The following is a 25,490-nucleotide window of genomic DNA, read 5'->3' as shown; positions in this document are numbered from 1 at the left end:
TGCTTATGAACTATCTTAGAGATTGTATGATGGACAGTGGTGCATATGTGTGTAAGTTGAACAAGAGATGAAGTGTAGAGTAGGGACTGCAGAAACTCTGCAGGGCGGCAGTGCCGCCCTCAGAGGGCGGCAGTGCCGCCCTCCCCTGACCAGCTTGGTTAGGAGGAGTTCCCACAGTCCATATTCTACACATCTCACTTAATCAATTGACTCTACATATGTTCCACTATATGCTAGATGTACAGTTCCTGATTTGGCTCAATTTTGGCATAGATGGACCGAGGAAAGAGGAAAATAACCACCAAGCAACAAGTTCGCAGAGGCAGGGGCAGAGGCAGCAGCTCTGGAGTATTCTTTGGAGATGATAGAGCAGCAAGGCAGCAGTATATTCAGCAAGAAGAAATGTTGCAGCAGGCTGGTTTCACGATCTCTCCCATAGGCTGTCCTAGCACTCCCTTGCACATTATAGAATTTGATGACAGCTATATGAGGGACAACACTGATGAGTTTGAACTCAAGGCACCAAATGACACAGTGGATCATCCCTTAATCAATTATGCAGCAAGCTGGAAAGCTGTGGAGGAAGCTAGAGAGATGGATCCCTATGCTCACAGCAAGATAAGTGGTGTTGATTATCGTTTCTGGAATGTTTTTCATTCAAATTTCTATGCCACTGCTATTCTACCTGCTAGAAAGGGAAAGATTTGTGAGATGCATTTCATTGATTTTGATGCTATGCAAGCAAAAGAGGAGCCTGACTTTGATGCTGCAATTAAAGTATGTGATAAGTTTGAGCTGTCCACTCTCATGTCCTTTAAATATGACTGGAATAGAGAGATACTTGCTCAATTTCATGCTACCTACTTCTGGAACAGAGACAATGATGAGGTTCATTGGATGACAGATGGTACACATTATAGGATTGATTTCATTACCTTCTGCAGGATATTGGGTTTTGGAAATGACCATAGAACCTACTCTCGAATTCACAATGAGAGAAGGTTTGAGCCACATGAGGTGAGTTTTATGTGGGAGGATCCAACCCAAGTGAACAACAGGAGGACTGGGTTGAAGAGTTTCTATTATGTGATGAACAACCTTATCAAAATGACACTCAACCCAAAAGACAATGCCACTGATCTCAATGGCCATATTACTAATGTGCTGTCCAGATTTCCAGAAGGGGATAAATTTAATATTCCAAGGTTCATATGGGTAGAGCTGGCATATGCTATGGATGATGGGAGGAGGTCACTTCCTTATGCTCCTTATCTGATGTTTTTGATTGAGAGAGTGACTGGAGTTAGATATCCTAAGGATTGTAGCCACACGGTGTATAACATCAAGAAAACCAAAGGTGGTAAAACAGCCCCACCTCCTGCAGTAGAGAGCTCATACCATAGTGAGGGAGGCCACAGTGTGCCACAGAGGAGAGATGGAAGGAAGAAGAAGCGCTTTCAGAAGTTGGCAGAATGGGTGAAGGCTATTTTTGGCACTTGCTCTTACATGGCACAAAATCAGTATAATGACAGGATGGAGAGCAGGCATGCAATAAATGCAGCTAGAGAGGTTCAGGGTCTACCTCCTCTTCCACCCGTGGCTCCACCTCCTCAGTTTCCAGATCTTCCTCACCTGTCTGACACGGAGTCTGGTGAAGATCATGGCAGCTATGATGAGCACCAGGGATATGATGATGATCCAGATCTTCAGGAGACACTAGGCAGTGTCTATCGGCAGTTCAGGGATGATGCTAGACAGCGTCGGGCTAGCACTTCAGCGGCTGCTCCTCGACGTTCCACGCGTGCCTCTCGCTTCACAGCTACTACTCATAGGGCTGGTCGTGCTGTGGTTTCCAGTGACGATGATGACGATGATGAGTGAGTTGTTCTCTCTTCTTTCTCTCTTCTTTTCTCTTTTTGGTACTTGATGCCAAAGGGGGAGAAAATTAGAGAAATTAGAGGGGTCAATTCTTTTCGACTGGACTTCGTCACTGCAGCTGCAGATCTTCATGTTCAGATCCGATGAGAGTGTTAGTTGTTAGTTTGTGAGCATGAGTGCTTCTTTAAAAACTATCTTTAAGTTGTAATAATGCTACTTACTTATCTCTATTTGCTTCGGATGTGAACATGTACTTGTGAACTGCTTGCCAGGCTTAATTTTGTAGTTTAAATTCTGTTGGTTAACCTGTTTGTGTGGTGTAATGTTTTTTGAAATTTCTGTCAGCTTGCTGGTGTAGCAAGGGCGGCAGTGGCGCCCTACCAGGGCGGCAGTGAGGCCCTCTACTACAGCAGCATGCTGTCCTGCTTGTATAAACTGTCATATGCATACACGGTTATCTTGTGACACAGTTTGTTGCACCCCACAGAGGTCATGGACATAGGGGGAGGTCCTCCATCACTTGCTAAATGTATGAAGCTTGAATTTCATGTCAAGTTTGGGTATTCAAAACTCCAATCATACATTTAGGGGGAGCTCCTATGCTCATGACCATTTAAATCTCAGTTATAATTATTATCTTTTGTAAGCTCTAATTTGGTTGTCATCAATCACCAAAAAGGGGGAGATTGTAAGTGCAATCAAGCCTATTGTGGGTTTTGGCGTTGATGACCACCTAATTAGGGAACTAATGAGTTTTGCTGAGATGACAAGCAGGGAATATAACAAAGAGGTTGTTGAATACCATGGAGAATCCCCCATTTCTAAAAGATGGCTTTCCTAGCTCCAAAGGAGGTTTAATTCATTTTCGGTTTGAATTTGAGTATAGGAAAAGCCGTACTATAAAGAGGGACTCCAAGGTTGTGGATCAAATTGTGAACCAAAGGCTCAAAAGCTCATCAAAATCCTCAGACCCTAGCCTAGCCAGCATATCTTTCTCTCTACACTTTGGTGTTTTCAGGCTGGTTCAGGCAAGGGCGGCACTGCCGCCCTCTAAGGGCGGCACTGCCGCCCTACACTGTGACAGTTGGAGAGCTGGGTATAAATACCCTTCCAGACCGTCTCAAACGGTAACCTGCTCTTCTTCCTCGCTTCCAACCGTTGCAAACAGACCAGAGCTCACCTCTCTCTCCCTCCATTGTTGCTCCTCAAGCCCCCAAGCCAATCCTTGATTCCAACCATCAAAACTTGAGGGAAAAGGCAGCAAACTTCGATTGGAGAGCAGATCCATTGATTCCCAGTGTCAAAAAGAGCTTTTGGTTCACGTTTGGCCGGCAGCCTTGAGTTTGTTACTCTTGGAGCTTGCTCCTAGCCGGCTAGGCGTCGCCCTAGAGCTTGCCAACTTGTGTGGCAGCCAAGGGAAGGTTTGTAAAGTTACCCTTGCAGCTAATACATTCTTTACTCTTTGCAAGGGGTAAAATCCTTGCTTTGAGAACGAGGAGAAGGTAAGCCTGTGTGGCTAAGCCGGTCCTAGTGTGGGCACCTCAACAACGTGGAGTAGGCCAAGCCTTGTTGTGGCAACAGCTGAACCACGGTAAAAATCGTGTGTCTTGTGTGCTTTCACTTGTGTATGAGTTTGTGTTAGGATTTGAGGCCGATCTACTTGGTGGGGAGGCTCCAGCACATTCTAGCCACATACCTGTGCCCTAACATCTTGCAGGAAGCTTGGAAATTTAGTCGATCTAAATTTCCCTGGGTAAACTTTGAATCAATTCAATTAAGCTTCTGTCTGTTTTTCTGTTGAGGCCGTCAGTGCCGCCCTGGGAGGGCCTCACTGCCGCCCTTGCCTGTGTGACTGATAAACTTTGCTGAAAAAGTTTGAACAGGCCTATTCACCCCCCCCTCTAGGCCACTTCCTGTACATCCAGAGATCCTACAGAGGTCTCTGATGCATGCATTTCTTGTGAATGGAATTGAAACGACTATTTTTTGTGTGAGGCCTATATATCTCCCATCCACTCTATCATTTGAGGTCTCTTGGATAAATGAGGAGTTAGCTACACACATTGTGATCCAAGAGTGCAATTTGACCTATTGCAGTGATTATAGATTTCTTAATTGAAGATTAGGGACTCCATTAGTGCTTATTAGAGAGTAGAAAGTGTGCATCCATTCATCTCGTTAGGCTTGTTAGGGTCAAATGAGATTTTATGCTTTGTTACACTTGGTCATTGGCATAACCTAGATGACCTGGTGGCAATCAGTGACTAGGTGATCTCCTAGACGCGATTGTGGGAGGCTCAAGATGGTGTAATGGTTATAGATGATCCACCATTCCAGAGTAGAGAAGGATCAACCATTGAGAGCACTTGATCCTTGTGCGGATTAAGGGGGAGCGATAACCTTGCCTGGGTTCTCCAATGAGAATTAGGTTTGAGTGCTGCTCTCTGATACCCAAAAACATTGTTGTGTCTCTAACCCTTTTAATTTGAGAAATTTTACAATGGTTGGAAAAAACATCGGCTATCTATTGGGTGAGATCGGATGGTGGATAATAGGAGGTACCCAGGTGAAAGTTATGTAGAGGTACTAAATAGGTGGGGACGTTGAATGTTCTATCCAAGCGCCCATCAATCTAACATCCCCCTCCTCTGTCCATAGGATACACTTCTCAGTTCTAATATTGTCTTCATCATTGTAAGGCTGCGGAAGCATGATCTCCACTTCAGGTGGTGAACTTGCTTCAGCGATGGTGGACACTGGTCTATTAAAAGGGCTGTTGTGAATAGGTGCACCAACCAAATGAAAGTTGTTGTGTGGCTGATTACCAAAATAGTTCATGAAACCACCATGAGGACGTGGATCTTTATCTATTATGTGGCAGAGGGGAGCGATGGCGAAAGGCGTGAACAGTAGCCGCAATATAGTAGCCATGGGTACTGTTTGCAGGGAGGCGGTTGTGAGAGCGAGAAAGGAGGCTAGGGTTTTGGGCGCTAGGAACGCCAGCCGTGGGGTTCTGCCCACGACCGGCAAGGGAGAAGAGATTTCCTTCTAATCTCTTGCTTGATTTTAGATCGATACATCTCCTCTCGTTATATAGAGAGGTTTACTTAACCCCTAAGCAAGCGACTAATTAACCCTAATGGGCTAAGGCCAATAGGCTCTTGACTCTTCTAACATTATCCCTGCAGCAAACATATATTAACAGTTGAAGTTGTCTAATTTTTTTTTGACAGGACAAACACACGTCAGCTAAAAGCTTATACTACTGGTAATTCAAACAAACGTAATTTACTATCAGGTACGACAAAATCATTTGCAAACTAATGATTTACATGCATCGATTGCTAACAGAAAGAGATAGTGACTGATTTTTTTGACAGGGCAAGCAGAAACATATGTAGTATTAACAGCATGAAGTTGTTTAATTTTTTGACAGAGCAAACACACGTCAGCTAAAAGCTTATTACTACTGGTAATTGAAACAAAAGTAATTTACTATCAGGTACGATAAAAACATTTGCAAACTAATGATTTACAAGCATCGACAAAGAGATAGTGACTGAAATTTTTGACAGGGCAAGCAGAAACAATGTTCATCTGAATTTTTTTGGCAGGGCAAACATAGATAGTGACTGAATATTATCTCAACCATAGTACCATCTTATTCAACCATTCATCCACTGCATATTAACTAGGATATTCTTCAATTATGCTTCTACAAGTTTTGATTGATTACCATGTCCCAAGCTGCGCAAATCCATGAGAAGAGAGATCACCGCCGGCCGCATCCCACAAAGCTGGAGATGGTGAAGGAGGGACGAATGGAAACCCATCCATGGACGACAAAGAGCTGGGAAAGCCACCTCCGCTGGATCTATCGATGGAGGATGGTGCTGTTGCCGTGCCCTTGACGAGACACTGGTGGTTGGGCGAGTCGCTGCCGCTGCTGAGCCACCACCACGTCCGTGGGAGCGGGCCATCGGCGCTGAGCCGCCACCACAACCGAGGGAGAGAGCTGTCGGCACCGAGAAGCCACCGCGACCGGGGGTATGGGCTGGGCCAGTCGTCACCGCCGCCGCATCCAATGCTGATGGTGTGGAGCCCTTCTTCTTCCTAGCTGCAGCCGACGGGGACATCTCAGGCGCACCCAAATCGGAGACGAGCATAGTGCAAGGTGGAGATGGATTTGGGGGGAAAGTGAGAACGGAGGGATGTATGGAGGTGTAAATGAATTTGGTGCTCCTGCGCACGTCCAAATCGGCTGCTGCTCGCGCACGCCCACTGCTGACCACGCGGGATCCGAGCACGCCATCAACTCTCAAAGACGAGGCCGTACAATGGTGCTGCGGCGTCTCTTTGGCCTCAGAGCAAGGGACATGGCCGTCGCCTCGCGCCTGTCTCTCGGCTGAATTGACAATGTTTTTGTAAATATGGCATCTCCGAGACGGGGAAAAGGATGGCGTTCTATGTGCCCTTATTCGCCCTAAGGCCCTAAAATTTATAGAGATGACCCTATCATTGTCTTAGGACTAATTATATAACATTGATCACAGTTAAGACTCATAACTCCATCAGAAGTAAGAAATTAGATTAGATAAACACATGTTCGAATCCTTAATTCACGTGAGTTCAACAGGTTAGACCGGATTACAGGATATAGCAAGCCAAATTATTACCAACCTACAAAATGTGAAACAAATTTTTTCCTGCATGAGATTCAAGGAAATGTTGGTCATTCGACCAGTCTACTGCCATTACTTTACAATCAAGACTTGGCGCCGGAGATCGGTAACCTTCTAGTCTAGAGGCATAAACTTTCTTAGTGAAGAAAAATGAGGCTCATCCTTCTCCTTGTCTCTATGATATACAAGGACAAGGGACAAGATTTGCTCCAAATACAACAAAAAAGAAAAATGAAACTATTGGGGACTTGATAAAATTCAGGTGTCTGAGTTTTATTTTACTTTGGTTCGTACGTTTATTGTGTCTAATTTATACTAAAATTGCAGCTTTAGCCTGTTGGAGTTTATGTAGACGTACATAACCTGCAATTTCCGGTTCTAAAAATACAAAAGACCATTAGACAAAACCACAAATCTGACAAAATCTGATCTGTATTAGCACAAAGACAATTAACAATTGTTTCTATATTCTGACAAAGACAAAAAATTGATATGTTATGCTACAAAGACAAATAACAATTCATATATAAAAGTAACAATTTACTTGTATACTCATCCAAACTAGTTGATTGTACAAGAGTGTTGCCTGAGATAATCTGAAATGTAGATGCAGAAAACCAAACTATGTACGTTACTCTTTGGAATCATTTGTGGAATGTTCCTGTTCATCCATGCATTCATCCAGGCAACCCATCAATAAGCAAAAGAAGACAGACACAGATGTAATGAAAGTACCCAATGGAAATACAGTGAATATAAATTCTTCTGTGCTTTGGTTGGTCATGTATCTTCTCATCCAATCGACCAGATAGACCCATAGTAAGAGGATCAGTCCCTGCAAATTAAACCAAGAAGCAAAAGTTTTGGTAAGAAATTATCCTTTATTATGACAACCAATATGTGTTACAGAGGAATCAAGCAAAACATGAGATATACGGACTATATATATTGGACATGTAGATTGAATGATATATATATACGGCAGCGCTATTCTACATCCTAAGTGTAGAATATTATTCTACACCACAAGTCAAAACTGAGTAGAAAAAATACTGAGCAGCACTGAAGAGTGTTCAGTATCATCTTGTTCAACACCTAGGACCACGAAATACTGAACAATTACTGAAACAGAAATTTTGCTCAGTATAACAGTTCGGTGTAGAATACTATTCTACACCGAACTGTTATACTGAGCAAAATTTCTGTTATATATATATATATATATATATATATATATATATATATATATATATATATATATATATATATATATAGGACGCGTTTCTTTTACACGCGCGTGTAGTTACTCTCATCTATGTATCTCTAGTACTAGACCATCTAGAGTTATATGTATGTTAAGTATGCATACATACATAGAGTATATGGTTATACTTATTGTATATAATATAGTAGTGGCATTTTAGTAATATATGTAAAATATAATTTTTTTTTGAAAAATTTCCGTGTGGTAAGATCTAGAGTATCTTAATATGAGTATATAAACATACTCAAACTGATAAACAAGTATGAATACATACACAATATAGTTTATTGAAGATGAGAGTAACTACACGTACGTGTACAAAGGAATTTCCATATATATATATATATATTATATAGGAGAAAAGCAAAGAGAAGACGATGAGTAAGCAGCTAGCAATGCATGCATATATTTTGATTTCCAAAAGCAGAAATTTATTTTTAGGTGCACAAAGCAAAATATGATTGACGGACAATCTGAACCGAGACCACTAATAAAGAATCATATAATAATATATATAATAAAAAAACACAAAAATCTGAAAGCGCGGAAGACATATATACAATCTATCTATTGCCGATGAATTGTAATGCCCGTATAGTTTCAAACCGGTTGTATGGGAGATTTGTCATCGCCAAGATAAGGGGATCGAACTAATGAATTTCGTGATCTTATTACTCGATCTCCCTTCCAAACAATTTTCCATTTGCATTTTGTTTCTTCAAAGTCCATAAAGATTAGATTAAAATTAAAAGAGTATTCTCCGTTAGTTGAATGAAACACTACATACCTATCATCTAGCATCGATCTCGTGTGCTAGCAGCTGGCTCTTTGAGAACGATGGATATATCAGATCCGGCCAGTAAACAAACTAAACCCCACGCATATGCACGAGTCCTCCATGAATATAACCAACCAACCAATGCATGCATATGCAATCGACGTAGTCCTACTACGTACCCGTAAGACGCACTTGATAGCTTCATTGGCGGCAATCCCAATCTCCTCGTCCATGGCCAACTGCGCGTCGGCCACCGTCGTCGCCGCCGGCGATGGATCCTCCTCCCGATGTCGGTGTCCCTGTCGTCCCTGCTGTCCCTTTTCGAGGTCCACCACCAACTCCTCCTTGCCGCTGCCGGCCCTCGGGACGACCTCACCTCCTCTTGCTCCTCCGCCACCGGCACCGGCCCCGCCACCGGCGCCGCCGCAAGCGCAAGCGCAGACGCACGAGCCGCGCTGTATTAGCGGATTGGATGCTTCTTCCATATCGATCTAGGGCGTCGGCGATCACGACTATTTTTTTTTGAAATAAATAGATAATTTATGCGGTAAACGCACGCTCGCACGTAATTTTAATTTTCCCGGCCTCGTGCGACTCGGGTTCCGGTTGTAAAATTTGAGACCTATCTATACACGCGTTATTTATATTATATACATTATTACGTTGAAAACAATTGGCCAGCCAGGACTAGTTTTGTTTGACTCAGGAACGAATCAGGAAAGCGTGTGCCAATCGATCTCTATTCCCTTGTTCATCGCCGAAGCCGACGCAGCCGCGCCGCTCGCATGGATGGTTTTGATCCGATCCTTTTTTCAGTCTTTGTATAAGACTAGGAATAATGTATGGACAAGATACTTTGAGTGTGTTCAAATTAATGAAGAGGAGAACGAAGTTCTAGCCTTTCATTCATAGTTAATTTCAGCTTCCTCTCCTATAAACAGGAGGAGTTCCCTTCACCATTGTAAGCATGAAGAACAAGAAAGTGTAATATACAACACTCCTTTCCTCCATCTCTCTTTGTGTATTTGTTCCTGTGTTATGAGTGTGATTGTGAGCAATCCAGTGATTCGATTCTAACACGTTAACGAAGATAGGAATCGTTTTATCTGGTGCTCACTCTTGTACCTTATTGATCATGGACAAGCACATACACGAAAACACGAGCACGAAGACCGAATCACCGCCATCGAGTAGGTCCAACCGCCGCTGTCCCAAAGACATGCGTGCAAACAAAGCAGACCCGCCCCCCTGCAGGGCATGAACGTCGTAGCCGCGGCTGGACGCGCCACACGACGGGCTGCGTGCCGTGGCCACAAACCCGCAGCCCCAGCCGCCAGAGGATGAGCGCGCTAGGAGGGTTGCACGCCTCGTGCCTCCTGCGCAGGACGGCCGTGAACCACGCGCCGGGCAGCCACGGGCGCCGTGCTGCTGGGGCCGATAACGGCGTGTCGGGCCGCTGCGGGTGCCGCGCCGCCGGATAGCCGCGAACTGCGCGTCGGGCAGCCACGAGTGTCGCGGCACCGGGGCCGCGAGCCGCGCGCCGGGAAGGCGCGAGCACACCTCCTGGTCCGGCCGCCGCACCTGGCCAGCCCGCTGCGCCGCCGGAAGCCGCGCTAGCTATGGGGCCGCGCCCCTGGCCGAACCACCCGAGAGGCCAACCGCACCTGGCCGTGCACCCGGAGTGGCACCTTTCTTCAGCTGTGGGGGCTGCACATTAGACAATTTACTTACCCCAGAAGAAAATGTAGGTGTAGATGGTTGTGGTGCAACAGAAATCTTGAGCGTCTCTGGCTCGGAACGTTGCTGAAAATTCCTTCCATTATTAGACCTAAAAGACTAGTGTTGCTTGCGTCCCTATACTTCATGTTCTGCCTTTATAGCAAGATGATATAATTGAGAAAAATTACGCCATTCTTTGTAATCAAGAATGTTCTAGAAATTATGATTTAAACCACCAAAGAATCTAGCACTAGCATCAGCATCATCTTCATGTACACCACAACGTGCTAAACTAATAAGCAATTCTTGATAGTATGCTTCTATGCCTTTATCTCCTTATTTTAAAGTTTGCAGTTTAAGACGTAAATCACGTTGATAATAAGGAGGAACAAAACGAGATTTCATACGTTGTTTTAAAGTATTCGAAGTTTGAGGCACAGCAACAGCATTATTAGTATTGCAAAGTGAAAGCTCAAGTTTGGTTTTGGTAATTAATGACACCAAGTTGCTAATGCCTTGTGTTTAAGTAATTTGAGTTAGGCATAGCAACACATGTGATAAAGGTGCATGGTGGCATGGAAAGGTGGCCACATCATCACAAAGGGATGAAACATGAAGTGGAGATCATGATGATAGACGAGGAGTAAAATGATCAAGGCAAAGGTATAAACATAGGGTTTTACTTTTATCGGTCTAAGTTGAGTAGAGAAGTGATTGACCGGGTTTAGGATAGATAGCCGAGTATCAAGAGGGAAAATCACGGCCATCTCTCGAATCAAGTGCTACTAGGTCCATATCTTGAGCATATGCATTAGGATCTAGTCAAGTGCTAACCTAACTCCTTTGGGAAAATGTTTGTGAAAAGCTAACACACATGCACATTGATGGTGGACACTTGGTGGTGTTAGCATATTTACAAAGGAGGTGGAGTTCCTAGGATTGAGAGGGGTTTGGGTTCCTCGGTGCTTTTGAGAAAATTAAGTGTATATTTTCTATTGCGCCGGTGGAAAATTTGGAGAAGTCGCGGGAGTACACTGGACACAGTGCACGGAGGCACCGGACGATGGCCTAAACGTCCGGTGTGCTGTCAGTGCCTGGCCCGCTTAGGGTTAAGCACCGGACGCACTGCACCGGACGTAGGGTATTCCGATCCCTGTTTCCGCGTCCGATGTGGTCTGTCTTCAGTGGAGGTTTTCTGACAAGGCACCGGATGCACCAGAGTGAGTCCGGTGCTCAGCGTCTGATGTTAGTGCGTTTTGCAAACCTCCCTGCGCATGAGTCCGGTGCTCCGAGTCCGGTGAGGTCGCATGTTTGCAGAACTCTCTGCGCATGTGACCAGTGAGTACGAGACGCGTCCGGTGCTCACTCGTCGCATCTGGTGGTTTGCATGTAGCCGTTAGAGATCGATGCGTGAAGTTTCAAAAGACGACATATGTGGCCGTCATCTAGGCACCGGACGCAGGGTTGGTGCGTCCGGTGGTACCCTGCTGAGCGTCCGGTGCTCCCGATATCAGTCCAGTGAAAGTGGCCAACGACTCTTTTGTTGAGGGGGCTTATAAATATAAGGTGGCCGGCTTTGGGAGGTTAACCTATTGCACATTTGATTACTTGATGCATACACTGAGCTATAGAACACTCCCTCCACTCATCTCCTTACATGATTGCTAATCCTAGTGAGATTGAGTGAGATTCAAGTGCATTGCATTGAGAGTTGCATCTAGTGGCACTTGATTCTTGAGTTTGCTGTGGATTTCTTGTTACTCTTGGGTGTTTCCCGACGCCCTAGACAACTTGGAGCAGCGTTGGTGTTGAGCTCGTGATTGGAGATTGTTTCGAGCCTCACCAAGTGATTTATGAGGGGTTCTTGAGCCGTCCCCGCAGGAGATCGCAATTGGCTAGTCTAGTGGATTGCTCGTGGCTTGGAGGATCCCCATCTTGTGAGTGGATGTGCGGCACCCGCTAAGGGTTTGGCGTTGGATTGCCAATTAGCTCGTGATCCATCAAGTGGGTATATCTCCACAACGAGGACTAGCTTGCCGGGAAGTAATTAAACCTCGGTAAAAATCTTATGTCATCTCTTGTTGAGTATTCTCTTGTGATTGATTGATTGCTTATATATATCTACTCTACAACGTCGGTATAACAATCACTCTCCACTTCTTTACATACATGCTTATCTTGCTAGTTGTTTAGCTTATATAGCTTAGTTCTTGTTTAGAGTAGAATTGTTGTGTAGCCTTCTCTTGTTGTTGTGGTTTAGTGTTTAGCCTTATACTAGCTTGTATAGGTGGCTTGCATAGCTTAGTTGAGCTAGTGCTAGAATTGCTTCGCCATTTGTTTTACTAACACACTTGTTTAGTAAAGTTTGTAGAAAATTTAAATAGGCTATTCACCCCCCTCTAGCCATTTGGACCTTTCAAGTGGTATCGGAGCCGAGGCACCGTTTATTTGAGGCTTAACAACCTTTGGTGAAGAAATGACTCTTAGTTTGCATATCAACAACACCAAGAAGGCACCTTACTTTGATGGCACAAATTATGCATATTGGAAGGTCAAGATGACCGCCCATCTCAAGTCAATCAATAGAGAGGTTTAGAAGATGATCGAAACTAAGTTTGAGGTTGCAAATGAGACTGCACCAACACCGGTAGAAGAGAAGAAGCTACAATGCAATGATATTGCCATTAGTGCTCTTCATGAAGCTCTTGATGACAAGACCTTTGAGCAAATCAAGAACATTGAGATTGCTCATGATGCATGGGCAAAGCTAGAAGAAACATTTGAGGGCACCAAGGGAACCAAGACCGCTAAAGCATACATCCTCCAAGAAAAGTTTTCAAGCTTCAAGATACAGGAGGATGAAAGTGTGCCAGAGATGTTTCACCGGTTGCAAGTCATTGTGAATGAGCTCAAGGCGCTTGGGGAAGAAGTGAAGGATAGCCAATTCTCTATGAAGTTCTTGAGAAGCTTGCCCAAGAGATTTGACACACTGATCACTGTGCTAGTCAAGACAACACTTAGTGAATTAACTCCCCAACAAGTGTTCCAAGAAGTGATGACCGATGATGCTTATAGAGAAGATGATGAGAAGGATGAGTTGATTAAGAAAAAGAAGGATGGTGAGAAGAAGGATGGAAAAGTGTGGCATTCAAGGCCTCCTCATCCAAGGGCAAAGTTAAGATAGAATCATCAAGTGAAGAAGAAGCAAGCTCTTGTGATAGTGATGAAGATGAGGAGATGGCTCTTCTTGTCAATAGATTTGGCAAGTTTATGAAGAAGAAGGGCTATCAGGCAAGAAGGAAGAAGATCTTCTCCAAGAAGAATGACCACTCCATGAGGTGCTTTAGATGCCATAGTAAGGATCATCTCATCGCCAAGTGTCCCTATGATAGTGATGATGAAGATGCTATCAAGAAGGAAAGAAAGAAGCAAAAGAAGAAGCAAGAGAAGAAGGAAGGCTCAAACAAGAAGAAGGGTGATGCCCATGTTGCAACTTGGGATAGTGATGACTCCTCAAGTGATGATGAGAGCACCAAGAAGAAGGGGCATGCTAGCATTGCAATTCAAGAAAAGGGCTCCATCTTCGACACTCCATCATGCTTCATGGCTAAGGCCACTAAGGTATCATCTGATGATGAGAGTGACCATGCTAGTGATAGTGATGATGATGAACCAACTAAAGATGAACTAATCACTATGCTAGAAGATTGCACTCATCACTATAAAGAAACTAGAAAGAAGTGCAAGGCCTTGCTCAAGGATAAGAAAACCCCTATGCAAGAACTTGATGAGCTTAGAGCATCTTATGAGAGTCTAAAGGAAGACCATAAGAAGCTTTAAAAGGCTCACACTAAGCTTGAAGAAGCTCATTCCTCTCTAGTTAACAAATATGAAAATGAGCCAACTAAAATTGAGAAAGCTAAAACTTGCAACATAGGCCTAACATGTGATATCTTAAGTAAGCCTATTATTGTTGCTTCTACTAAGCCTTCATGTAGCACATCTATATCATCCTCGTGCAAAGAAAAATTACCTACCCCAGATTATGGCTAAACTAGATTTTGTAGTCATGCTTATTTTTTTTTTGTCTCTTAAGCTCTTTTTTTCTGTCCTCTGCAGCTTGTAACTCGAATTTGTTGAACTTTCTGTTGTGCCTGTTTTTTTTCCTAAAAAATTTGAAAGTAGGGGCGTAAGCCTCTCCTGATCGTTTAAAAAAAAAAAAGAAAAAACTACATGTATTATATGTAATAAAAATAGAAGGAGTATATCCGATTGGATTCTTCGACTCAAACACGGAAGGGTTAAATAGTTCGGGATTTATTAGGGCGGCCGCGCGGCACGGGCCGTATACCTACGTGTTTTCTAATCTCGATTGCCACCACCGCGCCGACCACGTCCGTGTCTTCTTCCCCATCGGAACAGGTCACCTATGCCGCCGCCGCCGCCGCCTTCGGGAGGCTGCGGCTGCCATTGCAGTTGTTGCAGTAGCGCTAGCGACGGCGCGGCCCCATGGGAGGCGCCGCTGGGCGCGTTGGCAGACCTCGACGAGAACGGACGGCCCGCGGAACCCCTGCAGCGGCTCGGCGAAAATACCGCCAACAGGCTGGTCAAGTTGATCATCCGGGTACGTACTGTACACTGCGATGATCCAGCATATACACATACACAAGCATGTGCGTAGTTCATTGAATCGAACGTGTACGTCCAAATCATACCTACACACAGTCAGTAATTATTATACTTGCAGAAAATTATTACGTGTTTCATCTGTACATTATACATGAGTTAGCATTTGTACTGCTGTTCTGTTTATATTTTTTTTTCTTGTCTTGGTAAATGCTTCTTCTGTTGATATTGTGGTGAAACAACTGAAAAATTGGTTACAGTATCCGTGGCACTCTTTATATGTTTTGAATGACTTTGCATTGGTAATTTGTTGTTGGCTAGCCTGATGAAGACACAATCTGCGCTGCTTCACACAAATTGGTTCCTTTATTTTGTTTGATCGTTTATTCTTTTTCTTATATATGATATGATTATTACTTAGAATCAGTACAGAAGCATGCATGCCAATGGCCAGACCATATATCTATGTGCCTTTTACTTTTGTGTTAGGTCTTTTGTGAAGAAAGAATTCTAGCCAAATTTTAAACAATAAAAATTAGATGAATTAGACAATAATTTATTCGTTATTTCTAATCGTTCATGCATGTTTCTATTTTTGTTCTTTTATTTGCGCTGTATATTCTTCAAGTTGTAGGTATATATGTTGTATAGCTAAGCTTTTATTGGTATTTTTGAGTGTCCAATAGTTTGCAAAAAAAAATATAGTGATTGAGTGATTCATCAGTGGAGATTGATTATTCTTTGGCTTTGTATTGCTATCTTATTAAGGAAAAGGTGAGTCTAGCACAATTAGGTGGGAGGGGAAGGTGCGATCATGCATGCCAATTATATCTAGATTCAAGTTATCTCTGACTTGAATGGTGGATCTTGTGTTACTACCTTATACATATCATGAAGAAGAGATATTATCCTTAGTAACTTTCAATCCCACTCACTACACTACTAGGGTGCTCCACTGATTACTCCAACGGTCTATTTTTCCTTTTCTTTAGAAAAGAGAAAATGATATTTTGATTTTTGAACGGTTTTAGTGGCAACAAAAATATGTTTGTACGAATTGTTGGGAGGCCAATGGAAATTCTATGCCAATGATCTTAATTTTGAAGGAAAACGAAGTATGAACATGTTTCCTGTAATGCGTAACTCCTTTTGTTTCTATGCTATTTTGTCCAAATTATTCATTCCTCCATTATTTTTTTCCTTGACATGTTCTTTTATGTGGTTTATTATGATCATGTAGTGTATTCACGCTAACTGAAAGTTTGTGCATCTTGTAGGGACTGTTGATCTTACTATGGGTTCATGTGTATGATTCCATGAGAAGATACGCAATCAATCACATTGGTGAAGATACATGGTTTGGTACGTTTGCTGTGATCGTTGTTGCCGTACCAATAACCGAATTCTTTTGCATTGTCGACAAGATCGTGATCCCACCGCGGTCTTTTGCATTGTGGGGCTTTCCCCCAGAATAATCTCATGGTGGTGGGCTTGTGACGCTCTCAAAATTATACTATATTATTTATATGCTCATTATATAGGCATATTATAAACACGTGTATTTATATTGATGATGATTTTTTGCCCCTACTTTTGTGGCATTGAGTATAAATAATCAGTTTTAAGTTCAGTGTAATAATACACTAGTTGAACTTCCACTACCACATAACCCTCATTTCTGCTGGTACCTAACTCATAATCACCATCAATTTCACACTTTGGTGGTAAAAGTGAGTAACGTTATCACCGTAGGTGAAAATCGAGTAAAAGTAAAATAAAGATCTAAGGCTCCCGCCGGCTGCCTTGTCGTTGACCCCTAGAGATGGCCATCGGGCTGGGCTGGCCCGGCCCGGCACGGGCCAGGCACGGGCCACTGCGTGCCGTGCCGACTCGGCCTGCGTGCTTGGCCTTCGGCCCAAGCACGGGTCCATGGGCTGACTTCGTGCAGTGCCAGCCCACGTAGCTCGGCGGGCCAGGCCGGCTCATAGTCCGGTTTTGTAAAAAAAATCAAAATGACCATATAATGATAATGATCACTTCACCAGCATAATGCCACAGTCAATTTTCTACAACTCTCAACTTCTCAGATTCACAATCTCAGTCTTAGATCATAAAAAATGACATCAAAAGACATGTAACATAAAAATAAGTTGTTTGTGCAATGCCCGCGGAGGTGGAACCGGACCGTTTCCGGGCCGACCCCTAAAAGTCGGGCCGATCCGTGCCAGCCCGCGGGCTCACAGGTCGGCCCAAGCACGGCTGCACCACCGAGCCGTGCTGGCCCAGGCCCACGAGTTATCGGGCCAGGCCATGGTCGGACCAGGCCAAAAAGTCGTGTCGTGTCGTGGGCCGGGCCATCGGGCCTCAGGCTGCATGGCTTTCTATATTGATCCCCACACTTTATTAGCTACCTGCGCTCGGAGAGAGGCAGTCCACCACCATGCCGACCATTGCCGCCCCTATCGGCTGCCTACCATCGTAGAGAGGAGGAGCAGGCCTTGGCTAAGGGCATCCTCAATGAGCAGGGCAAATCACTACCTTGCGTGGCATGGTGTAGAAATAAAGAAAGGGCAAAAAAACCAGCAATAGAGGTGGGTCGGTCAGAGGCAATACAAAGGTGTGTGCGAGCCTTGCTAGTTGAACTCACTAGCGACAAGATTTCGTGCGCGCTCTCTCTTCTCCACATAGGTCTCCTAGCTAGCTCGGAGTCCCTTGTTGGGGATGCCATAACATTAGGAGATGAGGGCCCTACCATTGCACCACGATCTCGATGCCCTTGGCCATCACATCTTTGGTTCCCGCTCGCAGATTCAAGCACTGTGGGATTCGCTCTATTTGTTGGGTCCAACATCACTCCATGGGGCTACCCATGTTGACTACACTGTTACCCTAGGTTTATGCCACTTGCGCCACTAGAGGAAGAGAGACACACGTGGGAGGGCAGGGCAAAAATGAGAGAGAGAGAGAGAATGGGAGCGATGAGAGGCGAGGGGACAAGTGTGACAGAAAGTGGAGATTGCGGTTAGAGTTTCTTCTATGTGTTTATTATGTAGCTCTGGTATATTTTTACCACTTACTTGTATAATGAACTAGTGGTAAAATTTATTTTTCACTATCGGTTTGTAACACATGTTACAATGTGGTAGTGAAAACCTCTCCAATTTGTAATCTCCGCTTACGTCATAAGCCGTGGTGTGCCTCAGCCTGGGCACAGAAAACCGAAAACCGAAACCGAAATAACCGAAACCGAAAAAATCGGTTCCTGTTCGGTTCCTGGTTCTGAGGAACCGAATTTAGCTAGTTAATTCGGTTCCTGGGCTCGGTCAACCGAGAGAACCGAAAATTTCAGCCCATGACACAATAACAGCTCAAATAGAAAGTAGCCCAACCCAAAAACCTGAAACCCTAGTCACTTTACTTACTTACCAGTTACCTTCGACTCCCATCCAGTCCTCCATGAGTCCACGACACCATCCGCCGCCCAGGTGCCCACTCCAGTCTCCAGGCACCAGGCGCCGCCCACCAACGCTCCTCCACTCAAGGCAGCAGCCCCCGCCGCCCGCCGCCCCCACCCGGCCAGGCGGCCACCCCGGGAGTCCATGACCACCGTGGCACCGGCCGTGCCTTGAGGCTTGAGCCACGCACGGCCAGGCGCACCGCGCACATCTGCCAGGCGCCTGCGCTAGCCGTCAGCCAAGCGACCTCGTCTGCTAGGCGCCACTGCGCCAGCCCCAATGCGCCAGTCTCCAGCCACGCGAGCCCGTGTCCGTGGCTCCATGCAGCACTCGTCCTCGCTCCTCGGTCCTCGTCCAGTCGTCCTCAATATGTGTATGTGTGTGTTGTGCTCACGTGCTGCTGCCCATGGAGGCAGGGAGGCAGGGAGTGTTGGACCTGGACGTTTGGCCCCTGTACTCCTAGAGGGTGGAGTTAGTGTTGGTTGTTGACTGTTGTTGAATTGTTGGCGAATTGTTGCTTGTTTTCCTTTCATTTTGAGAGAACAATAACATATATGTGTTGTGCTGTTGTTTATGCTGTATTGCTCTTTAAATTGCCCTTGTTGACTGCATGAAAATCAGGCAAAATACTGTCAAAATTTGCAATTGTGAATGAGATGTTTATTGCATTTTGAATTTTTTCGGTTCCTTCGGTTACAACCGAAACCGAATTGAATTACCCGAAACCGATTTTCTTCGGTTTCAAGGAATGATCGGTTCCTGTTGAAACCAAATTTGTTGGATAACCCCGATCAATTTCGGTTAACGGAACACCCTAAGGTGTGCCTCAGCGATTCTTCGGTCCGAACGTTGGGACCTGAACGTTCTGCCGATGAATTCCCGCGTGATTGCGAGGATGGCCCACAACGCAGCGAGCCCACAACTAACCACCCGCTGATGCTTTTTGGTTTCGTATGTAGGCTGCATTCGTTTCGTACGTAGGCTGGACAGTTTGTGTCCATGTTTCATTTTTTTTCTTTTCTTTTCTTGTTTCATTTCTTTTTCCTTTTTTCATTTCTTTTTTGTTTTCTTTTTCTGTTATTTTTTCTGTTATTTTTTCTTTTCTTTTCTTCTTTCGTTTCTTTTTCTTCTTATTTCATTTTTTATGTCTTATTCTTCTCTTTATTTTATTTTTATATTTTATCTTCCATTTATTTATTTTTATTTTAGTCTATAATTTTTTTGTTTTCCTTCTATTTCTAGTTATTTTTATTTTTCTACTATTTTATTTTTATCTACTATATGAATTAATTTACTAGTTTTTTGTTTTTTATGTTTTCCATTTTATATGTTACGTGACTACATGAGATACATGTCATGTTATTCATGCTTTTTATGTGATTTCTTCTTTGTTATTTATTCTAATGAATAACTTTAATATTTTATTTTTTATATTATTCTAGACATATGTGTATGTTCACGTAGTGTGTGTATATATATGTATACATAGATGATGTTCTATGTATATACACGTGATGTTCATATAGTATATATGTAATGTTCTTTTACGTATTTTTTGATGTTCACATTGTGTTATTTTTTGTGATATTCACATAATATAGATATGATGTTTTAGATGTATTTTTATGATGTTCACATAGTATATATGTGATTTTTTTATTTTTTTTTATAATATCCATACTTTATACATGTGATGTTTTGTGATGTTTTTGTGTTCACGTGTTATACATATGATGTTCTATGAATTATTTATAATGTTCGCGTAGTATATATGTTATGTTCTCGTAGTATACATGTGATGTTCTGTGTTATATTTTGTGATATTCACATAGTATTTATGCAATGTTCTAGATATTTTTTTTAATATTCACATGGTATACATGTGATATTCCAATGTATTTTTGTGATGTTTATGTGGTATACATGTATGTTGTATGATATATTTTTGGAAGCATGTATAGTATAATTTCAATATTCCATAATTATTTTTAGTATTCATATGTACTTTATGAAAATAGTGTGCGTTATATTTCTCTGATTTGATCTGGTTTAATAACAAAAATATTTTTATTTTTATCACAAATATTAATATGTTGTTGTGGTAGGAGATTTACATCTTAATTCATGGGCCTCGGTTCAAACCCTTGCACCCCCTCACTATTTTATGAATTTATTTTTCTTTATTAGTTGGAGAAAGAAAATCACGTGGGAAAAAGTGGTGTGTGGTTACGAGCGTGCCCGAAAGCTACGAGTGCGGCGCATGATTACAGTCCGACGTGAACAGCTCTGCATGTTTCTGTCTACGTGTGATTCGAGTTAGGCCTTGTTAACGAGCCCACGAGGGAGGGAGAAAATAGCAGAGAAATGAACATGCGTGTGTTCTGCGGGGTTTGATACTGTGACCTCTTGGTTTCGTCCTCTTCGTGTTGCGCATGGGTCTCCGATCCTTGTGATAAGTCTCAATGCATAGTTTAGTTTTATACTACATGACCGAGCCATATGAGTTTCATGAGGATAATTTCATGGGGATGAAACTCCTCTCTCATCTAATGAAACTTCTTCATTTAATGACTCTGACACTCCCATGAAACATGCATCGAGACTGGCCTAAGAACCCGCCTTTTAACAAATAACTAAGCATAGTTAAATAAACAATAAGTTCCTCCTAATTACTTCTAGCCGGTAATTTAATGAACCTTGACATGAACATACATAAATCATATGTTAGTTCTTGGAGCTGATTATATGTATATAATATAGGCCCAGATCAATATGGCTTCACAAAATATCTCCCACTTCTAGTTGCATGGTAGTAGTATTTTTCACTGCTGCTACTATTCCACCAAGTTGGTACTTGTTTTATAAAACTGAGTACTTACCATACCCTTCTAGAAGAAGGCCAGCCAATCCAGTAGTAACAGCTGGGCAAGCACACTATGCAAACTGCAGAACCTTGACCAAGACTAGGAAGTTGAGGTAAATATCTACCGCAGCCTGCAGCGAGGGATGGAGAAGAGTAGTAGTAGCAGTAGTATAACAGGAGGACCCAGCAAGAACAAAAGAGCACCCCTTCTAATCCTAGCCTGTGAAAATTTATCAACCATTCACACCAGCACACCATGATGACCTGAGCAATAAGAGACCATGGAGAGAGTCAAGACAAGTAGCCAGGTGGGGATCAACCACATCTTGAAGAAGGAACCTTTCAGTAGTTAAGACCTGCAAGGAGAAAGAGTACTTGTTGAGGAAGCGTAGGAGACTGAAGCTAAACATCACCAGGATTAAGGTGAGGTTTATTTTCACGTGCACATCTATAGAAACTTTTTCCTCCTCCACTAAGAGCACAATACACCTACCATGAAGATAGATATTTTGACTGTACTAGTAGAGCATAGCTAACAAATACTAGGTGATATGTTCTGGCCAAGGCAAATTGTGTGCTAGCTGTAATCAGAACATGAACTAGTATTCTCTCTTTTTATGCAAATATACACATAAATAGTTGAATCTGGGCTAAAATTTTTATAAAAGAAACTTTCACATCTAGATGTAGACTGACCAGATGAACTGAGTTTGAGGATGCAAGAGTAGGAGCACTCACTGTCAGGTTGTGGAGGTTGTCGCCGGACTTTGGAGTCATTGTGCTGCACACACGGGTCTTCTTGGCCCTGTCCTGGGCATCACGGCCGCCAAGCACGGCACCGTGATGGAGCAGGTCGCCGCCGGCCCCCCAACCTACACACATTAGAGAGAAAAAATCGAAGGGGAGAAATAGATAGATAGCAACTACAACTTTTGGGGACTTGATTTGGGGTATTAGCCATGGGTCACCACCAGGCGATGCTTATTCCCACAGCGAGCAGCAGAGCTAGATCCCAAAATAGAGGACTCAAAGAGTCCGAAATGAAGGGGGAAATGACAGGTATAGCACCATGGCAATGGAGAGAATAGATGGAAGTGATTAGAGGTGAGATTCTTCTTCCATGGTACTGGTAGTGGATTTGGGCAGCGGGGTTGCTGCAGCGTGAAGAACAGAGGAGAGCCATGGATGAGAGGCAGAGAGAGAGAGAGGAGGCTGTGCGTGTGTTGCTGTGTTGGTCTGTTGACTTGCTACTATTTCAGTGTTCCAATCGTGCTAGGCCTTGTTTAGTTCCGAAAAGTGAAAAGTTTTCGGTACTGTAGCACTTTCCTTTGTTTGTGACAAATATTATCCAATCATGGACTAACTAGGATCAAAAGATTTGTCTTATGATTTACAGCTAAACTGTGTAATTTGTTTTTGTTTTCGTCTATATTTAATGTTTCATGCATATGCCACAAGATTCGATGTGACGGGAAATCTTGAAAACTTTTTGGTTTTCAGGATGAACTAAACAAGGCCTTTTTATCTTTTTTGTTTCTAATGGTTAGCTCACGTTAGATAAGCAAAGGAAAAAAAATTAAGAATATTAATTAACTTAGTGACCGACTAAATTCATAGGAACCAGTATATTTCCTACCAATCGTAGTAAAGCTGAAATTTGAGACTAATGAAATATCTTGACTGTAGAAGGAGACACACTGCTACGTACACACAATTTATAAATTTGTGTGTATTCTCTCATTTTGTTAATTTCCAATTTATTAAAAATAGGTATTATAATTACAGGAAGCCAGCTGAAACGTTGAAGGACATTCAAAGTTTATTGACGATGTGGAGTGACATTTTAAAGGACAGGCAAGTCATGTAGATGATACATTGATTTTCTTTTATAAAAACGAACTTATTTTCAAGATACTTGCATAAAAAATATATATTTTCTAAATTAAACTAGACATGATGATTATGATGTATAATGATTACTGGATGATAAATAAGTATTCGGTATAGAGAGAGCTCATGGAATGTGATGATGAATTAGGGTCGGTCAAGCTCTCTCTATATCGACTATAAATATATAAGGACTCACCCTTCTCATTATGTGGGCCGTATGGAGTCGTGTCGGCAAGTGAACTCGTTTGGGACGGGCCGAGTCCGGTACCCATGAATGTTGTTATATACTCTCTATGGTAAGTGAGGAGAGGGTTGGGTGATGAAATCCCCAATCAGGTGTCGATAAAGTACACCCAAGCGTATATATTAGCGCACATGAATAGATATAGATGTATATAATATACGGAAGTGGAGAAAGTCACGGTATCTTGACCATGAGTCATACCTAAGGAAGTGTGATGGAAAATTGGTCAAGATAATCATGGGTAAAGCGAAACAAACCTGCGCAGGGTTAAAACCGTGAATTCACGTTATGTCTCTTGAGTAGAGGCTAGGGGGCTATAGGAGGTCCTGTCTCACTATATAGGTGATAATAGATTTCTTAACTTATTTTCCTAAAATATGCAACTTTTTCACAAATGATCCTATAAATGAGAATGGATATGACAAATGGATAGGAATGCATCTCATTTGATTTATTGTATGCTCGCTGAGTACTTTGTACTCACTCTTGCTATTAACCCTCCCCCTTAAGATGAAAAGAGACAACTTGTGATGATACGATGTACCAAGCGCCGGTCTACAAAAGTCACATGAGAAATACAACTTACATAATTTCTAGTATAACATGATGGAGTTGTCATTATATTGTTTTAGGTAATGTTAGTAATTGTTATTTTATTAATTGTGACAATTTTTGTAAGGTTCTAACTATCATTCTGTTGCATCACTTTAACTAGGGTTATTATTCGAGGGGGTATTGCTTTATCAGGTAATAATCCTTAAAGCCGGTATTTTTACCTTGGCAGTGAATATGCGGGGTGTTACACCTTGCCCTTCCGTCGGCCTCGCCTGTGCCCTGCATTTGACCCGGTTTGTCTCGATGCAGAATTAACTAAGGTCTTGTTTAGATTTTTTTAGATTTTGATACTGTAGCATTTTTGTTTTTATTTGACAAACATTGTTCAACTATGGAGTAATTAGGATTAAAAGATTCGTCTCGCGATTTACAGACAAACTGTACAATTAGTTTTTATTTTTATCTATATTTAATGTTCCGTGTATGTGCCGCAAGATGCATGTAGCATTAAATATAGATAAAAAAGATCACGTTGAATCTTGCGGCATATGCATGTAGCATTAAATATAGATAAAAAAAGATAACTAATTGCACAGTTTACCTGTAATTTAAGAGACAAATCTTTTGAATCTAGTTAGTCTATGATTAGATAATAATTGTCAAATAAAAATGAAAGTGCTACAGTAGCCAAACCCAAAAATTTTCGCCAACTAAACAAGGCCTAAACTTGCAACGTCTGTAAATATACACCAATGAAATAAATACTGTACTTGGGATGGGGCCATGGGTGGCGCTAGGGGTATGCCCCTGTATTCCATGAAATACCCATGATTTTTGTGACAAACACAAATATATATATATATACACACATGTATAATCAACGTATATGTTAGTTTGTTGAATGTTGTAAATATGTAGCCCATAAGAGCAACTCTAATAGTCTGGTTAAAATTAATTGTCAAATTCTATTGTTTAGCTATTTTGTTGAATAGAAAATTTCTAAAAAAAGAAGAGATCTACAACAATCTTGTTATTTTACAAAGTCTTACAGTTAGGGCCTGCAATAAGCTATATATAGCCACCAAAAATCAAGAGGAAGCCAACTTCCTATTTTACAAAATTAGATAGCATACTAGTTGGGGTCTAGTTTTTCTATACAAATTCTAAAATAGCATAAACAGCAATAGTAGTTAAACTCTTGAAGTTGCTCTAAGCCTAGAACAACTAGTAGCGGCAGCCCATGAACTCATCAGAAAAAACCCCATCGACGACATTCCTCTAGTGGTGGTGGCGGTGGCAGTTCAGTGGTCTTTGTAGACTTTCTCATATACGGCTTTCCCTTAACGCCTTTCTCATATACGGCTTGAAGCAACAACAAGGTGAACACAAAAGATCTCACATCTATTTTTTATTCGTCAAAGTAAGAATTGAAGGTTTTATTTTTTTTCTTTTTTTTGTTGTGTTCTGATTTTTTTAAAGAAATGTTGCATTGTGTTCTTGTAACATAGATAAAGAATTTATATATACTTTGATTAT

The 25,490-nt window shown here is 42.4% G+C and overlaps 1 protein-coding gene and 1 long non-coding RNA gene across 2 annotated transcripts; one reads left to right on the top strand and one right to left on the bottom strand.

The window, feature by feature from the left end:
- LOC110435315 lies at positions 14,697–16,518 on the top strand. Its single transcript, XM_021460759.1, has 2 exons — positions 14,697–14,945; positions 16,225–16,518. The coding sequence occupies exons 1-2, from the start codon at positions 14,751–14,753 to the stop codon at positions 16,420–16,422; spliced, it is 393 nt and encodes a 130-aa protein (XP_021316434.1). The 5' UTR covers positions 14,697–14,750; the 3' UTR covers positions 16,423–16,518.
- On the bottom strand, positions 21,176–22,579 carry LOC110435689. Its single transcript, XR_002453525.1, has 2 exons — positions 22,004–22,579; positions 21,176–21,621 (listed from the first exon to the last, which is right to left on the bottom strand). It is a non-coding gene; the product is annotated as an uncharacterized LOC110435689 (long non-coding RNA).

Source organism: Sorghum bicolor, chromosome 5 (genome assembly GCF_000003195.3).
Source record: "Sorghum bicolor cultivar BTx623 chromosome 5, Sorghum_bicolor_NCBIv3, whole genome shotgun sequence".
In the NCBI taxonomy this organism is placed as follows: Eukaryota; Viridiplantae; Streptophyta; class Magnoliopsida; order Poales; family Poaceae; genus Sorghum; species Sorghum bicolor.
This window is presented reverse-complemented; position numbering and strand designations above follow the sequence as displayed.